The 19,681-nt window shown below is 41.8% G+C and overlaps 1 protein-coding gene across 1 annotated transcript in view; it reads right to left on the bottom strand.

The window, feature by feature from the left end:
• The window catches only part of LOC117500181 (kinesin-1 heavy chain-like), a 26,430-nt gene extending 6,749 nt beyond the window's left edge, over nucleotides 1-19,681 (bottom strand). Inside the window, 26 exon segments of the mRNA XM_034152940.1 lie at nucleotides 1,369-1,473; nucleotides 1,735-1,806; nucleotides 2,812-2,872; nucleotides 2,967-3,068; nucleotides 3,277-3,386; nucleotides 3,574-3,629; nucleotides 4,000-4,117; nucleotides 4,844-5,032; nucleotides 6,395-6,538; nucleotides 7,978-8,184; nucleotides 9,375-9,443; nucleotides 9,554-9,741; nucleotides 10,106-10,254; nucleotides 10,595-10,703; nucleotides 10,706-10,739; nucleotides 12,516-12,620; nucleotides 12,996-13,120; nucleotides 13,206-13,293; nucleotides 13,378-13,432; nucleotides 13,535-13,587; nucleotides 14,441-14,511; nucleotides 14,514-14,544; nucleotides 14,647-14,720; nucleotides 14,857-14,944; nucleotides 19,313-19,390; nucleotides 19,392-19,681. Of these exon segments, the coding sequence (XP_034008831.1) occupies nucleotides 1,369-1,473; nucleotides 1,735-1,806; nucleotides 2,812-2,872; nucleotides 2,967-3,068; nucleotides 3,277-3,386; nucleotides 3,574-3,629; nucleotides 4,000-4,117; nucleotides 4,844-5,032; nucleotides 6,395-6,538; nucleotides 7,978-8,184; nucleotides 9,375-9,443; nucleotides 9,554-9,741; nucleotides 10,106-10,254; nucleotides 10,595-10,703; nucleotides 10,706-10,739; nucleotides 12,516-12,620; nucleotides 12,996-13,120; nucleotides 13,206-13,293; nucleotides 13,378-13,432; nucleotides 13,535-13,587; nucleotides 14,441-14,511; nucleotides 14,514-14,544; nucleotides 14,647-14,720; nucleotides 14,857-14,944; nucleotides 19,313-19,390; nucleotides 19,392-19,439 (2,529 nt within the window). The 5' untranslated portion in view covers nucleotides 19,440-19,681.

Raw genomic sequence — 19,681 nt, forward strand, 5'->3', positions numbered from 1 at the left:
TTCACAGAGGGCCACGTACAGAAAAAATATACGAAGGGCCGGGGCCACTCGCTAGAGGTGAGGTGTATTGTGTCATAAGTTAACCCATAAGGACCCACCGTGACACGGGGGTCACATGAACTTTAAATGTTCTGGAAAGTTCCTTATTCAGCTTTAGCCTTGTTTTTATCTCATGAAGTCCATAAGTGACACACCCTGAACAGTCTGGTGGGTCCTGGTCCAGGTCATGTGACTTAGTGTTCCCATGACAACATGTCCAAGATGTCCATGGGCCAGACTAACATGTGACAGAACGAGCAACATTTCAAAAGCTTTTTTTTTGTTGCTAAAAAGGTCAAATTCAAGCCATTTAAGACTTAAAATGCTTACAAACATGTCCTTTATTACATTTAACCTGTTGTGGAAACATTTATTGATCAAATTGATATGAAACAAATGAGACAAACATCGCTGGTGTCACATCGGGACTTTAACCCTAAACTTTCACAGTAAACCCAAAGTGACATATATGCACAATTAGAAATATGATTATGATCTGCTCAGTTAATTTAGCTGATTCAATTATATTGAGTTAATATGTTCTTTATTCTTCAATTCAAAGAATGTTCAAAAAATCATCCTCATTAATTAAGTTATAAGAGTTATTTTACCATTAAAGCCCAATGTGACAGATATGTCACATTTCAGATGTTTGACACTAGGGGGGGTTTCTTGTCAGAAATGTGTTCTAGGTGGTCTATTTAGTCTAAATGATGTTACCCTTCTGAGTCCGGGTTCTTATGGGTTGAGTTATAAATGAGCTAAATCAAACGTAGGTAAATTACGCTTGACACTTGAAAATGCCTTAAGAAAAAAACATCCCAGCTCTCCAGAGGGTTTCATTTATTGTGTTGGCAGCTCATCCCTCAAAACAGAAGCTTAACATGAGCTTATAATAAGGGGAAATATGAAAGGTGTATTTCAAGAGTGATATGTAAATAAGTATTTGGGCTTTTTTCTTATCAACTAAGATAGAAAGATAGAAAATGTTTCCAACTTTAATCGACTGAATTCACTTGAAAAGTGGTCTGATTAACACATGAGTACTACTGTGTAATATATTCACATTTATATTTAAGAAGTACAATATATGACAAGCACAAGTTTCATCTGTGGGCCGTATTCTATTATACTATTTGAATTAGCTGAGGGCCGATTCAAAATGGTCCGCGGGCCAAATCCGTAGTTTGGACACCTCTGGTTTAGAGCAAGATTGAGCAACAGCAGGAGAAGATCGTAGAAAATACAAATGAACAAGATGAATGTAGAGCAAGAAGAAGAATGGCAGGAGTAATACTTCATGGAGTGGCTGGTTCATTAAAGTCGTACCTGTTTGTGAACTTTGGTGAGCTGCTCAAGGTTATTCTCAAGAAAGGAGATTTTCTGTTTCTGTGCTGCACTCCCACCTGTGTCGTCGGAGTCCATCTCAGCGCTCTGCACGGCGCAGAACACAAGCATTACTACTTAAATAACAAGCGTTAAATAAGGGGGATCATAACATCAGTAATCCATACACGACAGAACGTACATTTAACAACAATCACAATGGAATAAAAGATAGAATCAGCTTTGAAAACACTGATTCAAATGTTGCTGAATGTTTCAAAACTATTGTTATTTTGTTAACATGTGTGTACATGTTTGTTTAGCTAAGCAAGTCACCCAGAAAATAGATATATGTTCACAGTAGTTCACCTTTTTCACCCGGGTAGCCAGGTCCTGGACAAAGAGCTTCCTCAAATTGTGCAGAGTCTGCAGTTCTTTGGCCTGAAAAGTAAAAAAGACGAGCAATTAAAATCTGAATATATAAATACAACCGACTGAACCAATCTTTAGTTCATCATCATCACATTCATTAAACTGTAAATACAAGCTGCCAAACTAAGACAAATAATCTGTATTTAAGACTGTTGTTTCTCCCTTTAGTATCGACAACTTAAAGCAATGTGTCCGTATGGGCTCAGACAAGAACTCAATAATGCAATCTATCGTACTCGCAAAGGGACAAAACTAGGGATGCTCCGATCGATATCGGCCGTTACTCACTCTCTGCCGATCGATCGGTGCTCTCTAAAAATGCCGATCGCATGACGTAACATTTTGACGTAAAATACATGACACTTTTCTCTGTGCGCGGCAAAACAAGCTCTCCAACATGGCTTCACCGGTCTGGCAGTATTTTAAGGTGTCAGAAAATGACAATAAAATAGCGGTATGCAACGTGTGTGTGAAGCAGAAATCCTGCAGCTCCACCCGCTGTGACGGACCGGTGAGTGGAGCAGAACACACACTAAGAGTTAGACCTAACACACTTAGCTATTGTATCTACCTCTGGAACAAGCTAAACTAGTTATAAATATGTTTATTCTTCACTGTCGGCCTCACACATTACTGGATCAGCGAGCTGCATGAGACGATACTGACGGGCTGTCAGGAGAGGGAGAGAGGGGGAGAGAGAGAGAGAGAGGGGGAGAGAGAGCACCGCTCGTTTCTCCCGTGGTATTATCCAAAGTTAATGTAAACTTGAATAATGTACTTCATTTTAATGTAATAATTATGTTGGTTGTTGTTTGTGGAAGCGCCAGTGAATGAGCCCCATTAACTGAGTTGTAAAGATCACTTTAAATGGAAGATCCCCATAGGCCCCGCCCACTCGATCGGATTGGCCCCAAAATTGGCGATCGGAGCATCCCTAGACAAAACCCAACTATCCAATATGTCAGGAGTCACAATAAGTGCATCTAAACCATCCTATCTGTTGGAATCACTCACCACTGTCTCCTCCAGACCCTTCAGGTCCTGCCTGGCCTGCTCCCGTCTGTCCTGCATCACCCTGAACAACACAAAACACAACATTTATCATCCAAAGAAATACATTTACGGCTGCACATTTATTGCCTCAGGTCATCGAAGTGTGTGAGACGCACGTGAGCTCGTGCAGCTTGCGGCTCTTCTCCTGGTCGGTGGATTTGAGTTTCTCGTGGTCCACTCTGAGCCTCTCCTGCTCCAGCATGATCTTCTGGTTCAGACTGAAAACAAAACAAGCTTCAGTTAACACATTTACTTTATCTTGGTGTAAACAGTTAGATTTCATTAACTGCTGCACTTTCAACAAGATGAAAAGTGATGTTTTACTTGGCTCAAACTGTTTGCTACCTCAAATATCAAACTACCATGACTAAAACCTTTAAGTAATAGTGTTTATTTGAACATGTATCCCCGGGATGCGAGTCTTACTCCTGCAGCTCGGTGATGAGTTTCTCCTTGTGGTCCAGCTCATCTCTCAGGCTGCTGATCTGCTTCTGATGAGCGTCACGGTGGGAGTGGATCTGCTTATCCACCGCTTCCTGAACACAACATTTGCATTAACGTGACAGAACAGCTTGCAGAAACACCATCAAAACACAACAATATCATGTTAAATAGATTCATTTTAGCATGTTGGGATTCTTTGAACAATGTCTTTGGTGGTATTTAGATTTCCATTTGTTTAATCTTGTGGTGTCCACTGTTTAACGTGGCTGAGGAACGTACCTTGACTTCATTGGCAGTCTGGATCTCATTCTCTTTCTCCATAGCATGAACTTTCTCTGTAAAACAAACACAGGAAACATAATCAGATGATAAGCACACAGCGATGTTAGCATTCACTAAACTCTAACAATAGTGAAATAAGTTAGGGCTTGTCACTTCAGAAACCCCAACACGCTCAAAGCAGCTGATTTAGATTTGAATAAATTCCCCTAGCTAAATCTTTCATTACCAGAAATCAACAACTGGAACAAAAAGCATGTTTGAAGCCATTTATATTCAGAATCATGTCTTAAAACCCACACGAGTACCTTTTCAAATCAAAAAGGTTTGTTAAGGTTGAAGAGTTCCTGAGACTACTTCACTTTTAATGCAAAGGTAAAAGTCTTTTATCGAGTGCCGGTGCTTCATCTCTTCCCATGTCCTTACCCTGAGCGCTGCTCTTGACAAGTTCCTCGTTGAGAGAGTCCACGTTCTCCTCCAGCTGCCGCTTCTTCTGCTCCACGTTCTGCAGGTACTCAGTCAGGGACTTGATCTTAGCCTCATGCTGGAGACAGAGCAAGAACACAGAGGTTTATATATGCACAATATTTATGAGGGTTCGAATGTCAATTTATCCTTTGCCATTGAGAGAGAGGTCCAGGGATGACATCTTTTTGTGGGCCAACTTTGTAACCCGCATGTAACATCATGTAAATCACCGCTAAGCTCGCTAATGTGATGTTAAGTAATCTCATTTAGCCATTTGTTAGCACATGCTGTTTTTAATGCTGACACATAGAAGCTTCGGACATTCATAAGTGCCGTATTTACTGAGGTATTTTATGTTGAAGAATAAAATGTGAAAATATTGTGAGCTTGTATTAACCAGACCTTATTTAGAGAATCATTTAGAGAATCTTAAACTAATTAAAAAAAACATTGACTACAAGACGAGGGAGCTCAGACGTGCTAAAACGCTAACTAATGACTGCATTTAAGACATTACATTACATTACATTTAGCTGACGCTTTTATCCAAAGCAATTTACAATTAGCGATTACAGGGACATTCTCCCTGGAGTAACTAAGGACTAAGTGCCTTACTCATGAGCACACTAGTGGTGGTGTTCCAGGCGGGATTTGAACTCACAACCTTCCGATCTTCAGCCCACCTCACTATCCATTAGACCACCACTACCCCCAGACTCATCCCTCCACCACTTTATACACAAATGGACATAAGGTGTATGCTCTCAGTTCACGACATCGTTACTGGTTGGTTTCTCCGTACCTGGGAGATGCGCAGCTGGCAGGCGGCCAGCTCGTTCTCGTTCTCGTCCATCTTCTTGTTGCTCTCCGACTGGGTTCCCTCCAGCTGCTTGCAGCGCTTCACCATGGTCTTCACCTCGGTCTTCATCTTGCTGATGTAGAGACGGGCCACAGTGAACTCCTCATCTATCAGGCCGCTGCCCTCGTGTTGCTGGAAGAGCAGAGGGGGAAAGTTAAAGAGGCATGGAGGAGCAGATGTAGAAACAAAACAAACAGATGGACTGTACTGGTTGAACAAAATATGAAACATGGTAAGCAGAGGTGGAAAGTTACTAAGTGCATTTACTCAAGAAAAACATTCAGGTACTTCGCTAGATTATTTCTTTTTTTTGCCACTTTATACCTCCACATTATAACAGATAACAGTTATCTGAACACTTTAGTTACTTTGCATGTTCATACAATTAATAAACAATGAATACACAAATAGATTTTGATGTACCATTTTGAATTAAGACACCTGGCGTCATAAAAAAGTAGTCAACTTCATAATCTCTAATCTCTAATTATAATCCTGTGATATAATGCATATCATTCAGAAAAATTGTCTTTCTGCACAATGAGTACTTCAACTTAAAGTGTATTTAGATGCTAATACATTTGTACTTTTTATTCAGGACTTTACTTTTAAAGGTCACCTATCATGCTATTTTTAGGCAATAGCATAGGTCTAAGATATATAAAAATATATAAAAACATGTCTATGAAGTGTTTTGCCTCAAAATACCAAACCGATCACCCATTCTAGCCATGCCTCATATACCTCTATTTCACTTCCTGGTTCAAAAGTGCTGATTTGGGGTATAAAGCTTAAAACAAAGGAGGGGTCTGAGCTCATGCGGGACCCGGCAGCTACTGTCTAAACTAAATTCTGCCGTGATGAAACGCCATATCATGGATTATCAAGGATTATTTCTGAAACAGTATGGAGCTCAAAGGCTTTCTCTCTTGCCGGTTATACCACAAGGTGAGTTCCTTTTTATTTCCTGCTTCTTCACACACATGCTCTCCAGTACAGGTTAGCTCTGAGTGTTAGCCATGCTAATGTAAACAAAGACCATATTACGTCGGGCATTGTTTCTGATAGGGCCGTGGGTGCCATCCGATATGACGTAAATAACGTCATATCGGATGCAAATTTGGATCAGCTCCGTTGTAGCCCAGTTTTCAGAGATTTGCGCACGGAGGAAAATAGAGAGGGTTTTATTTTCTGACGCTGCTTGAGTTCCCTGACACACCGGGGACACATCTTTATGTATAAAAGACGTCAAAAAGTGCATTTTGCATGACAGGGTCCCCTTTAACAGAGTATTTCTACACTGTGGTATTACTACTTTTACTAAAAAACAAACAGAAAGTATTACTTAGCCTTAATGTATTTCTAATCACAGCAACATCCTGCGAAACAACTATCTTTTAATCTAATAAAACAACTTCTTATTCTTTCTCCATATGACTAGAAGCTAGTGTTTGCACCGTAGCTGTTGGTAAGGTGCACAAGGCTTCTCAGTACCTTGATGTCATTGCTGCCCACGGCGATGCCAATCTCGGCGAGGTCTTTGAGCAGTGAGGACATCATCTCAGTCACCCTCTTCTTCTGGTGGTTGGACATCTCCTTCAGCTTCTGCAGCTCAGAGTCCAGAGACGACAGGACGGACTGCAGGGAGAGAGGGAGGATTCATTCATTATCTCAGTATTAGGGATGGGTACCGAGCCCCGGTATTAAAGGGGCCCCGGGGCTGAATTATTAAAGACCGTGGTACCGTTAAGCTCCGACGTTATCGGTCTTTTTATCGGTACTGGAGACATGTAAAAAATATATGTCATATGTATTATTGCTACATAAACATTATATTGCAGTTTTAGTTTCGCCAGCTCCGTTTCTAATATGCAAAAAGCGTCTATGATTATGTTTAGTATTTTCGATCTTTCCAATCCAGACGAGAGATCTCTCTCTCTCTCCCCCGTCTGTGACACACACACACACACACACACACACACACACACACACACACACACACACACACACACACACACACACACACACACACCACACACACACACACACACATCACACACACACACACACACACACACACACACACACACACACACACAACACACACACACACACACACACCACACACACACACACACACACACACACACACACACACACACACACACACACAACACACACACACACACACAACACACACACACACACACACCACACACACACACACACACACACCACACACACACACACACACACACACACACACACACACACACACACACAACACACACACACACACACACCACACACACACACACACACACACAACACACACACACACACACACACACACACACACACACACACACACCACACACACACACACCACACACACACACACACACTTTGGTTAAACTTCACCCGTCTCAATGTGGACAATGCGGTAACACGAGCAATTTGGGTTTAGGGTCAGGTGTTATGTATGCTCGCAGCAACACACGGAGTTAACTCAATGATACAAACACGGGTTAATGATTAGAGGTAACTGAGTTATTTATTTTGTTAAAGTTTCAGCTATTCTGTTTACAGTTCAGATTATTTAATACGATTTGTTAAAACATTGTTGTTTCTTTTGATGTGAAATATTATGTATTTAATTTAAATAAAAAGCAATGTTCATTTTGTTCACAATTTGTTTAGTTAGTTTACTTTTTTTTTTTCTCCAAAAGAACCGATAAGAGTACCGTTAAAGGACCGGGTCGATAAAAGTAGTAGTACCGTTAAAACCTTAACGATACCCATCCCTACTCAGTATGTTCTGATGTTTTCAATGGGGAAGAAAAGAGCAATACAAAAAGAAAACATTGTGTGAGCAGAGAGCAGTGCAGTTTTTCCCTGTCCTCGGTCAATCCTAACTTGTAGCCTTATTTGAGATGTAAATTAATTTCCCTCCTAAATAAACATACCATAATGAATCCAAGGCTCATGATGATACTGCGTCATGCGTCAAGTGTTGAATATTAACATAGCAAAGGAGTCCGTGACTTTAGGCATGTTGATATCTGTCCCCAGCTCACCGATTTCTGGCTGAGCTCCTCGCTGATGGCCTCAAACTCCTTGGTCCTGTCCTCCACCTCCTGACTCTTCTGGTCGTAGTTGACGGCCAGCTCCTCCAGCGCCTGCAGCACCTCCTTCACCTCGTCCTTCGACGCCTCGTTCTCCGCCTGCAGACGGTTCAGCTCCGCCTGGAGGTTCTCGTGATCTCGGCGGGAGGAGCCTAGAAGCTGCAAACAGGAGAGAGAAGTGGAGTTTTGTTTCTTGTTTTCAAATGCATTAGGTCTGCTGGAATTATTCTGTGTTTGTTACATTATTTATGAGTTAGCATTTTTATTTTGACAAGTTATTAAATCCTCAAGATTTAGTCTTTGCTGGGCTTTGTTTGCATTTTTATTTAGATTCTTTCAGATGTTTTTTCAAAATGACAAGGATTTTATTACAGTTCTGTATTGTAGTAGTGAAATGATGATGTAAGCAACACATTAGGCATTTTCACACCGGAGTACTTTTCCCGTTTAGTTCCGATAGTTCCTGGAATTTTGCGTTCACACCAAAAAGAGAACTTAGTTCATGAGAACTTTCCCCCCCTTTTTAGTGCCTGCCAGAGAGGTGGTACTTTCCTGGGGAGAAAAAAAGTTCCAATTTCTGATTGGCTGGGTGAATTTCAAACACGGCCCGTAAAACTCGCAAAAGTTTTTGTGAAGCCGCCATTGTATTTGCTGGCATTAGCATTATTAGCATTAGCATTATCCCGCGCACCAACGGAGAGAGACTAACTTATGGCAACACAAAAGAAAACATGGAGCGGTGGGAGATGAGGAGGTGTCGGTCGTTCTGGCGATTTACTCTGAAGGCTTCAGTAGAAGCTGCTGGGAGTCCCAGCAGCTTCTACTGAAGCCAGTCCCCAACTCCGGGGACTTCCGGCCGGGGACTCCGGGTGGCAGTATACGCCGTGAAGTTGTTTGCGGCCTGCCAGTAAACCCAAAGCAGAAGAAGAAGAAGTGACGTCAGCGGCTTCATTTGACTAATCTTCCCCCAGGGAACTCAGTGTGAACGTGATCGGCTCTTTAGAACTAAGTGCTGGGAACTAAGTGCGGCAAAGTACATGGTGTGAAAGCGGCTATTAAGTCTGCAACTAAAAGTCCGCACTACAGCGAATGCAGGTTTGAATCCGGACTGTGGTTGTCCGGTCATACACTCTATAATAAAATCTCTATAATAAAGACTGGCCTAAAAGATCTTTACAAATGGTTTTACTACTTTCTTTAAAATAAAGAAAACAGGTTTTAGCCCTACTTAAAACAACAGGACTGGAGAAAAATATAAATATAACTCTACAGCTGTGAAAGTTCCTTGTTTCAATTCAAACTTTAAAGATCAGGAGTTCCCTCTGCACCTGCTGAGCTGCAGAACTCACCTCATCCTGGTCCAGCATCTGCTGCTTCAACTTCTCCGCCAGCTGGCTCTGCTGGTTGATCTCCTCGTCCTGTAGCGAGCACAGACACAAAGACATTAGCATATTGTATGTAAACATTATGTTCTACGTCTACAAACCCACATTCATTCACCTCCGGTACCAACATGCTGTCCACTCACCTTATCGTCAGCTGTTTGTAGAGCTTGGCCACCTCAGCCCCCACACTTGCCCTTATCCACGTCGGTGAGGCGGACACCCGGCACGTTGGGCGTGGACACCTCCTTCTCTGTGATTATGTTGTCCAGAGCCTTCACCTCGGCGTTGGCCTTCTCCTTGTCAAACTGCTCATCCACTGGCACACTTTCACCTGAAATGATGAGAACAAGTATGGTTAAATATCATTGCGTTAAAAGCTTAATTTTTACTATCAAATCGGCACATAGTGTAAGTTGTCCTTTATGCACTGTAGACCAAAAGCAGCCCTTTAAATGATGTGGCCACACAATAACATTTAGGTCTTACAAAGAAGTGTACTGATTTGTTTCTTAGAGTAGAAGGCTAGGAACAAATCCTTTATCAACCTGAACTGGACCAACAACATCTGCAACCCACAGAACAACAATGGCAAAAGGATCTAGATCGAACGTGAGAAGTTGTACAGCATTGTTTCTGAGGAATCTGTGGAGAGGCCTGGATGAAACCATGCCGAAAGACGGAGGGAACTTCCTCACCATTCCTCCAGCGGTTGAGCTCGTTCTCCAGCCAGGTGACGGTGCTCCTCAGAGTCGTGTTCTTCACCTTCTCCCTCTCATATTTCTGCTTCCACTGCTCGGCTGTCAGCTCCACGTTTACAGTGACAGTGTTCTTGATGGTCTTTGCTCTGGATGTAGAAAGAAAATAGGTTTATTTCACTAAAAGACACTCGAATAAGGACATTTAATGCACCTTCAAAATGAGATATTGAAATGCAATATCACTGGACCCACTGTGAAAACATGAACTTTAGGAACATGTTTGTATGTATGATGGACTAAGCTACAGCTGCATTTGGTTGTGCAACCCTTTGCTGTATAATGACAATTACTTCTCCTTAAATGGCTTTCTATAACTTTTCTACACCTTCAATAGAAAACTCTGTATCTCAATTTAAATGGATTGATATATTTCACACTGAAGAAATGACCGAGCACTGTGTTTTTTTGTTCCACAGGCCTACCAACCTTTGTCCGAACATGAGGGTGGATTTGCTTTCGCTCTCGTTATAGGAGGAAGGCGAGCAGCAGATGACGATGGTGGTTCGACAGTTACCCCCCAGCGAGTCCTGCAGATACGGGTCATCTTACTGTCTCGGTAGGGGATGTAGGCCTGGTAAACATGAAAAATGCATATACATGATGAGCAGAGCAAATATTAACGGACTGTAATGAAACATCCAAGATGATCCAAGATATTGGATCATCGAGGTGGACCGAGATATACTTTCAGGATGCCTCGTCTCACTGGCTATCTTTGAATATGGATGTTTGACAATAAAACCCGATATGACAACCTCAGAGTGACAGAGGAATAAAACAAAACATACGTATTGTATTCTCTTTGTTTGGGTAAAACACTAAAACGATTGCTACTGCAGTTTTTAACTGAAGGAGAAGCCTGTTGATTTCAGCAGCACTGAGCAAACAGGATGTGATGGCTTCAGGAACACTCCTCATGAGTTCAGTAAAACTATTATTGCAGTTAGATGTAGACATGCACAAATCGACTGGAAACTGGAGAAAGCAACTAGTTGCTTAGCCTATTTTTTCAATTGTTAGTTAATTATTTAAAGTGCACTATCATGGCTATTTTAGGCATACATTATCTCAGATATATAAAAACATATAAACAACATGTCTATGATGTGTTTTTCTCAAAATACAAACAGATCATGCATTTTAGACACCCCTCGTATCTCTCTTTTGCAGACCTGTTAGAGAAACGCGGATTTTGGGTCCTTAGCTTGAAAAAAAAGCAAATGCCTGATCAGAATTCTACGGAGATAAAGTTAAATTCTGCTGTGATAAAACGCCATCCTGTTCTAAAACACATCAAAGATTATTCTGAAACAGTATGGAGCTCAAATGCTTTTCTTCTTGCGGGTTTATCACAAGGTCAGTTCCTTTTTTTATTCCTGCTTTTTAAAAACACATTGCTCTCCAGTACAGGTTAGCTCTGAGTGTTAGCGAGGCTTGCTAATGTAAACAACAAGACGAGATTACGTCCAAACACGTCAGGCATTGTTTCTATAGCAACTCTCTGTGGGTCCACCATCCGAAATTACGTCATATCGGCAGCAAATCTGTATCCGCTCGTTGTACCCCCCGTTTTGAGAGATTGGGTACGGAGGAGGAAAAGAGAAGGGTTTTATTTTCTGACGCTGCGTGAGTTCCCCGACGCACGGGGGGGACATATTTATGTATAAAAGACATAAAAAAGGGCATTTTGCATGACAGCTCCCCTTTAATGTGCGCATGACTGTTTTATGACATGCGACCAGCGGCAGCCACACACACAGAAAGTGTCCTTGTGTCAAAGCTTTTCATCAAAGAAGTAACGAATACTTAACGTTTGCAATTTGTAAAACCTGCAGGTCAAAATAAACCATGGAGGAAAACCTTTAAAAACAAGTATTTTTTCAACCAAGGAAGATCCTGTCGCTTGGTTCAACGATGATGCAAAATCTTGTAATATGTAGTTAAATGCTAACTTGAAATATTATAGGAGAAGTGATAGAAACAGCTGTTCAGTCAGGAGTGAGACATCTCTGTGCACAGTAGCTCATTTGTTTCACCTCACCATAAATATATCTGCGGCTGCCGCCCTCAGGTTGTTTACAGAGCGGGGGGGCGGGCCCCGAGAACAAACACATTGTTGATTAAAGTGAAGAGCGTGAAATCACTATGAAGCCTCGAAACAAAAACATTGGCTCGAAGGAAAGCCTCTATCTCCTAAAGTGACTTTTGAGACACAAAGGACCTGTAGATGGTGGAGAATAGTACTTCCACAGTGAGAGGAATGAAAGACACCTAGCTCAGGGATGTGCAGATGGTGAAAAGCTTCCCTTCTGTATGCTACGTTAACAAATAAAGCAGTGTCACTGACCGTTCCTTCAGCGAGGGCAGAGATGACGTTTCCCAGAGACGACAGAGACTTGTTGATGTTCTTAGCTTCGTCCAGCAGAGCTCCCTCGGCTCCGGTTTTACTGACCTGAACATCACACAAACAACAACGTCAACAAGGTCCCATGCTGTTTTCTGTTCAGGCGGAAAATGGGGTCAAACAAAAATGCAGATTACCGAACACAGTCAGTGGTGTAGGTTTACCTGATCCACAATGGCAAGAGTTTACACTATTTTGTGTCCAGAGACGAAATGATCAGTCACTTGATAGAGAAATCATTGCCACATTTTTTATAATCTATTATTCGTTAAGTCATTTTTGGGCAAAAATGCCAGAAAATGCTTTTTTCAGCTTCTAAAATATGAATTTTTCCTGCTTTTCATATCATATTTAACAGAACTAAAGACTTTGAGAAACAGGGATCATCTTGTTTTACAATTGTCTGACTTTGTGTAGCATTACCTTTTCACTCCCAGCCAGATCCACCAGGTAGAGTTTGCCGCTGAGCTTGTGCTCCGTCTGAGTGTTCTCCTGTTTGACGTTTATCTGGAAGATGCTGTGACTCCTGGAGCTGTGCTCGTTCATGTCTACGGGACAAATGATTACCATGCATCAGCATCAAAATTGCAAAAAAAACCTGCAGACTATTCAGAGAATATGATGGGGTCTTACTTGTGACTGCTACATGTCTGTTCGATTTGCCTTCATCAATTGTTTCCATGACTTCCTCTGGGCTGCAGACAAATCTCTCAGTGCAGCCCTTTAAAGGAAAGCAGAGTATGAGGTGAGATGATCGGCCAAACAAACACGTTTTTCTGGATATTTGACATGAGTTCGGTCTCACCTTGACATACGGTACTTTGTTTTTGTCTTCATGGACTGACAAATGGTCTTTGAAACTGTAGATGAGGAGAAAGAAATTAGGTTATTCACTCGGCAACATTCATTCTGAGGGGCTTACCACTGCCCATGTATACCTGTATAATGTTTATTAGAGTCACTTACCGTCCAACAGGTCCCGGATCTTGTCTAGGTAAATTTCAAAATATGAAACCTGTTGACAAGAGAAAGAGCCTCATTATTTGGCGATCCAGCTGACACAACAGAATACAAACAAGGGGGTTGTGATGTTAAAGGTAGGGTAGGTAAGAACCGGTGACCGGTGAGCGGAGGCAAAACACACCTTTAGACGTCACCTAACACATTTAGCTATGGCACTGTCGTATACATTGAATTGTTCAATTTGATAATATGTAATCAACTTAGGCATCCCTCCCAAAAAAAGAAAGAAAAAAAATTAATATAATATTCATAACTCGTATTCGAATACCTGAATAATTTCGAATATTCGATTAATCGTTCCCATCCCTAGTTAACAGCAGCCCTGTCTGTGCACACGGAGACTGACTGTCGTCCGGTGATCTAACCGCCTTCTGGAAAAGTTTCACAAGTAAGTCGGTACGCAAATGCGCTTTGTGACACAAGTGACGGTACGCATTTCAGATTGTTGCCGCGCATGCGTACCTGTTATGTGCACCCCTGAATATAACAAGTGTTTCTGAAGTGAATTACCTACCCCACCTTTAACTGAAGATAATGAAACAACAACAGCATGGAAATAAACAGGTGTTGTTCAGACAAAGATGCCATTACTTCTTAATTAATAAGAATAAGGGAAAACCCCAAAGGCATAGAAATAAATGTGTCAATGTCTTTTGATAATGAGTCAGACAATATGATACAGCAACACCAAGTAACAAGTCACTCCTACAGAAAAATGCTTCGTAATAGCAAACTGCAAAACAGGAAGTATGTAGCTTGTTACAACTAATCATGTTAGTCAGAAGTAATAGCTGATTATCTAAAGTGGGTTACAAATGTCACTTTTAATCCGTCTAACTACTTACTTTGATATGAAATTCCAAGTTTTCATCCATGGAATAGATGTAGTTGAAGATATCTTGAACTATCCGGGGATGATGCCCATTCCATCTGTGTCATGGAGGTTCCCCTGCAAACAGAGAGCATTTCATGTAATGATGAGAAGTGAAGCTTTCCATTATATCACAAGATGCATTCAAACATTAAAAAGGTAATCAGAAGTCCTTGTTACCTCCATGGTGTGAGTTTTTCCAGATGATGTCTGCCCGTATGCAAAAATCGTTCCATTGTATCCCTCCAAAACATCTACAAGACACCAAACAGATTTGTGTTCATGTCAAGATAAAAAAAAAAAGAAGAAGCCTGGCCTGATTGCTATTATTAGCTGTGTGCATGCCTCTCAATAACAAACCTTCTAATAAAAGCAAAAGAGAGACCTTACCTTTTACAATCTTCTGGGCGCAGGCGTTGTACACTTGTTCCTGTGTCGTATTCGACTGAAACACTCTGTCGAACATGTACGGTTTGCTCTGGAATGAAGAGAAGAAGAGTGAGAAGCAAAACAACAACTCAGTCTGTGAAGCCTCACGAGACTAAAAATGTAACATGTTTTCTAAACAGATGTGCGTACGCTACTTTCTTTAACCAACTGACATCACAACATCGATTCATTTTTTTGACACCAAGCGTCCGATCTGGCCAAAAATCTTTTGGACAACAGCAAGTGTTTTGATTGTTTAATGGCATTACAAATAAGAAAAGCCATATGCATGCAGCCCCTACGGACCCTTCACATGTTTTCCCCCTAATTGAAGTATACTTTGAAAACATGTTACCTTGACAGGAGGCTGGGGAATATGGCAAACCCTTCTATCACAATACATACAAATAATATCAAAGCAGAGCATGTTTACCCCTAATTCAATGAATAAATAGTCTATTCGTCCATTCGTTTTGACAGTATACAATATATGCTTATTTTGCCCAGCTCTCGTTCCCCTGATAAGTATCTTTGTCTGACATGTTTTTCTAATAGAAACAAAAGAAAGGTGAACACGGGGCAATAGGAGAGATGACATGAAGCAAAGATCTCCTGCCAGATCCAAACTGAGTGCTGGTCACTCTTCCCATGAGGACGCTCCCAAACTGTCACAATCTGATGAATTTGCCGGCTGCATGCTAGTTGACCTTTGAAAGTTATCTGTCCTCATACAACTTCTCCTGTCCCATTTGAACTCCTCTCCAAACTCGCCACGGCATTTTTAATGAAGAAAACTCTGAGCTTAAAAGCGAGCATACTTCAAACAACCACACAGGTTGTGATATCCTGTGGGCTAGTCAACAGTTCAAAGCACAACTCAAGGGAGATGGCAATCGATAGCTGGATTCAAGAAGGCAACCGCAGGGTAATAAAACTGATGCTACAAGCAGATCTGAGGTTCCACTGAGATGGCACGCTGTCTTTAGACGTTTGAAGTCCCCGGTTGACTCATCTCGTCTGCAGCATGGTGGGTGGGGTTAAGAGAACAGCACCATATGCATTTGATACCCTAGGTTCCAACAATTACATGACTTAGAAGCAGTAGACCAGTAATTAATTCAATATTTAAAATGGTAACTTTGATGTTTTCTAAGTAGCAGACTAAGTTATTTTGCGTCTTGAGAACTAATGGAGGCAATATGTAGCTTCTCTTCCCTTAGAGCAAGACTTGGTTGGACACAATAACAAACTGGTTGGATCAAGCAAAAGGTGAAGATAATAAGTTTCATCCCCGTAGGTTTCTTTTCCAAAAATGTTGTCAGAAACTTTTCTAACAATCTGAGCCTTTCACTGACAAAAACGTTGCAATCCCGACAGGATTACATAGCAGCCAGTGAGCGGCTTGTAGCGTTCTCCTTCATGGACATGGAAACTGGACACATTTTTTAAATTGTTTTCCCCATAAGTCACTTTAAATCTTGGGGAAAGCAGGTCGAGGTTAAAAAATACAAAAGTAACCATTGAAAGCCAATAACAGCAGGAGTAGGCTGAGAATGTCGACAAACGCCTGGTGATGCCGCTGATTAGAGCTAACTTGTTTTAGGACAACACATTCATAACTCAAGGTTAAACCACAAGCATGTCACTGTCTGGCACACAAGCTATAGGCACCTTTACCAGTACTATAATGTGTAAAACTGCAACAGCTGAGATGTCCTAAATTTGAATTGAACTCCGGGTTTATAATCCTCCTGACAGACGGTCACATCCAAAGCACAAGTGCTAGGCTATCAAATGGGGGTTTGTTGGGAGCCTTATTTCCTTGTAGAGTCTGGAGGAATAAAAGAGGTGCCCAGTTCTTTCTGTTATTTACCTTTTGAAATGCGTTAGGAGCACTTTTCCTTTTCTCTCTAATCCTTTTTAGCCCTCACGCAACTCCACCTTTGCACTAAAAGTAACCGATCTGTGTTCTTAGGCCATCAAAAGGCTTCTGTATGCCAAATAATGTGACAGCAAATCACGAGGGAATAAACTGATCTTGCGTGTGCAAAACTTGACACGGAAGTAATGGATACATTAATAATTCACCTAGTGCACACTACACTGGCAAACCGAGCCACCCTTACCACCTCATCTGGAAACTTTGTCTGCCTCCCTTTCCGGGCAAAAGGCTGGCAGGACTTTTAAGCGAGCCACCAGCTGAGTAAGAGCATACTGCTAATAATTTCCTTTGGAGAACAAACATCTCTGCTCTAGGGCATACTTTATCAATATCTGTGAGAACCAAAGCCAAGGCCTGCAATGGTGAAGCTGCTTGTTAAGACGTCTTTACAACGTGTGGTCAGTTTTTCCTCTGGCTGAGCACCAACACAGGGTCCACGCCCTAATTTGTTTCAAAGCGGATACAAATATAAGCTAAGTGTGTCAGTCACCCTGGATAAGAGCATCTGCAAAACAAAATACACGATCACAATAATTACCCTCCCCACACGGAGAAATCGCCAGCACACGGCCCAACTGCCTACTCTGATTGGTCAAACAGCTGGTTACCAAGAGAGAAACACAAGGGGATTACCCAGTAGGCCTGTGCTGCTGCTTATGGGCACTGGAAGTGTTGTAGTTCTCCAAGCAGATGCCCTAGCAGAGGATACAAGGCTCTGCAACACGTGCGTCCTTCACAATGTGAACTGGTATTTGCCACTATGGCTGGCACTCTGAAATGGGCTGGCCACATCACGCGTGAGGGGCATGACAGTACACATGCTTTAGTTAAGGCCTTAAGTCCAGTGTCAGTAAAACTATTCAAGAAGTCACCACATCTTCCACAGTCCTTTCTTTTTTGCATGACAGAAAAGGAATAGTACCGTTTTATTCTAAAACGTTCCACCTAAATGAACAGTTTTTTAAACTCCAAAGGGCTCAGCTGAAACTTGCAACTTTATGAATGCAATTCAAGATCAGTTTCTATTGCCTTGTAAACGAGTTTTAAGCACAGGTAAGAAAGACACAAGTCCAAAACACAACGATAATATGGCGCTAAGGATACATAATGTTTAACCAAGATTCTTTTCAAATTATACGCTGTAGGCTTTTAGATGTATAAGCATGTACCAAACTTGAGATATCAGCCTGGCTTTTATGCTTCTTAATTACTACAGTCATAAGGCATGTCAAAAGACCCACCTTTTTCTTTTGGTGCCACACAATAGACTACATGCAAGCAATGGCATGAACACAGGTTGTGCAAATATTGCCCTTTTAAGACATAATGTATAGGCTAATGATGACAAAGCATCAAGTGCACATCATTTGCAAACTGACCCTCAGGTCAATTTCCTGGTTGATTCAGTAGTAAGTGGGGGGTAACATGGCACTGAATCATTAAAGGCATTTCCTTCTGCTGAGGGGAGATTGTGCCCATGTCAATATCCTTATCAAGTGCTGGTTCTGTATGACTAGAGGGCTAATTAGACTAATGAAAAAAACACTTGTGTGTGATCCCAAACTAAATGTTCTTATTAAAAAGGGTTAACAGATATAGTATTTACTCTTTACTAAGTTACGCACAGTTACTAAGTTTGAATGTGTAACTTGTTAGGTTATTAACTATAACGTGTTAGTCACTTGAGGCTAACGGAACACAACACGCCTGCATTTCAATTGACTTTTCCACTGCCAATGACATTATTTGGAGGCTGCTACCAATTTGACCATTGTTATAATCAATAACAGAATAGTTCAAGGTGTTCTACACAAAAGAGTTGTTTATGTAGCCAGCTGGTCAGCTAGCTAATGTTAGCTATAATTAAGCAACAGTATTAAAAACTAGCCAGCTAGCCAAGGCCGGCTAATCTGTCAACTACCAGCTGGCCTAGACTGTTAGCGAACAGGCTGTTAGCCCACTACTAAATCAAAGCTGGCTTAGTCTTTATGCTGACGCAAACCGTTCATAATTAATAGCTTCATGGTCACATATGAAAGGCTACTTATCAATGAATTGCGTGATAATAGTGCAGTTAGTATAGCCGGAAGGGTTTGTTTGCTGGCGACATTTCACCCTGTGTGAGTGGCTTTGTTGAATGACAGCTCGCTAGCCGTGACAGGGCAACTGAATAAAGTGACATTTAAACACCAACAGCCACTGGACGTTGCTCATTGAAATGTTTCATTGAATGCTGATGCAGACTATCCATGAGCTGGAGACTCGAATTATCAACGAGTTTAGGAGTGACTGACTTGTTGGCCTCAGCTGAGGGCCAGCGGCGAACAACGGTGAACAGGTCAGCTAACGTTAGCTATCAAGCTAAGGTGCTAACTACCGTAGCTACAAGACAATCAAAAATGGCGTTATTACGGCTGACTGTGCCCGAGGGCTCTGTCTGTCAAATAGCTCCAATCCTTCAATTACACAACTCACCGAGATGATAACGTTGTCTTCCCCTTGAAACTTGGGAATGTACTTGTCTCCTCTGACCACCTCGGAGCTGTTCAGGGGCCCTAAAGCGGCACATCACTTTGATGGTGCACTCCGCCGGGTCGGCCATCTTCCACGGTTTACCGAGTGGAAATTCACTGATACAATTAAAGAGGGTCCTGGATCCCAGGGGCGGCCGTTAGGGATGAGGGGAGTCAAAAAAAAGGGAGGCCGAACCCCTCTGTCCCAATATTTAGGTTCTGAAAAGAGCGATAAAGTGCTCCGGTGTTGAACAAAAATCCTTGTTTTCCTCTGAATCGCTTCCCCCTCCTGTTAGGAAGCCATGACACGGTGGATCAGCGCCTCGCCCCT

Source organism: Trematomus bernacchii, unplaced genomic scaffold (genome assembly GCF_902827165.1).
Source record: "Trematomus bernacchii unplaced genomic scaffold, fTreBer1.1, whole genome shotgun sequence".
In the NCBI taxonomy this organism is placed as follows: domain Eukaryota; kingdom Metazoa; phylum Chordata; class Actinopteri; order Perciformes; family Nototheniidae; genus Trematomus; species Trematomus bernacchii.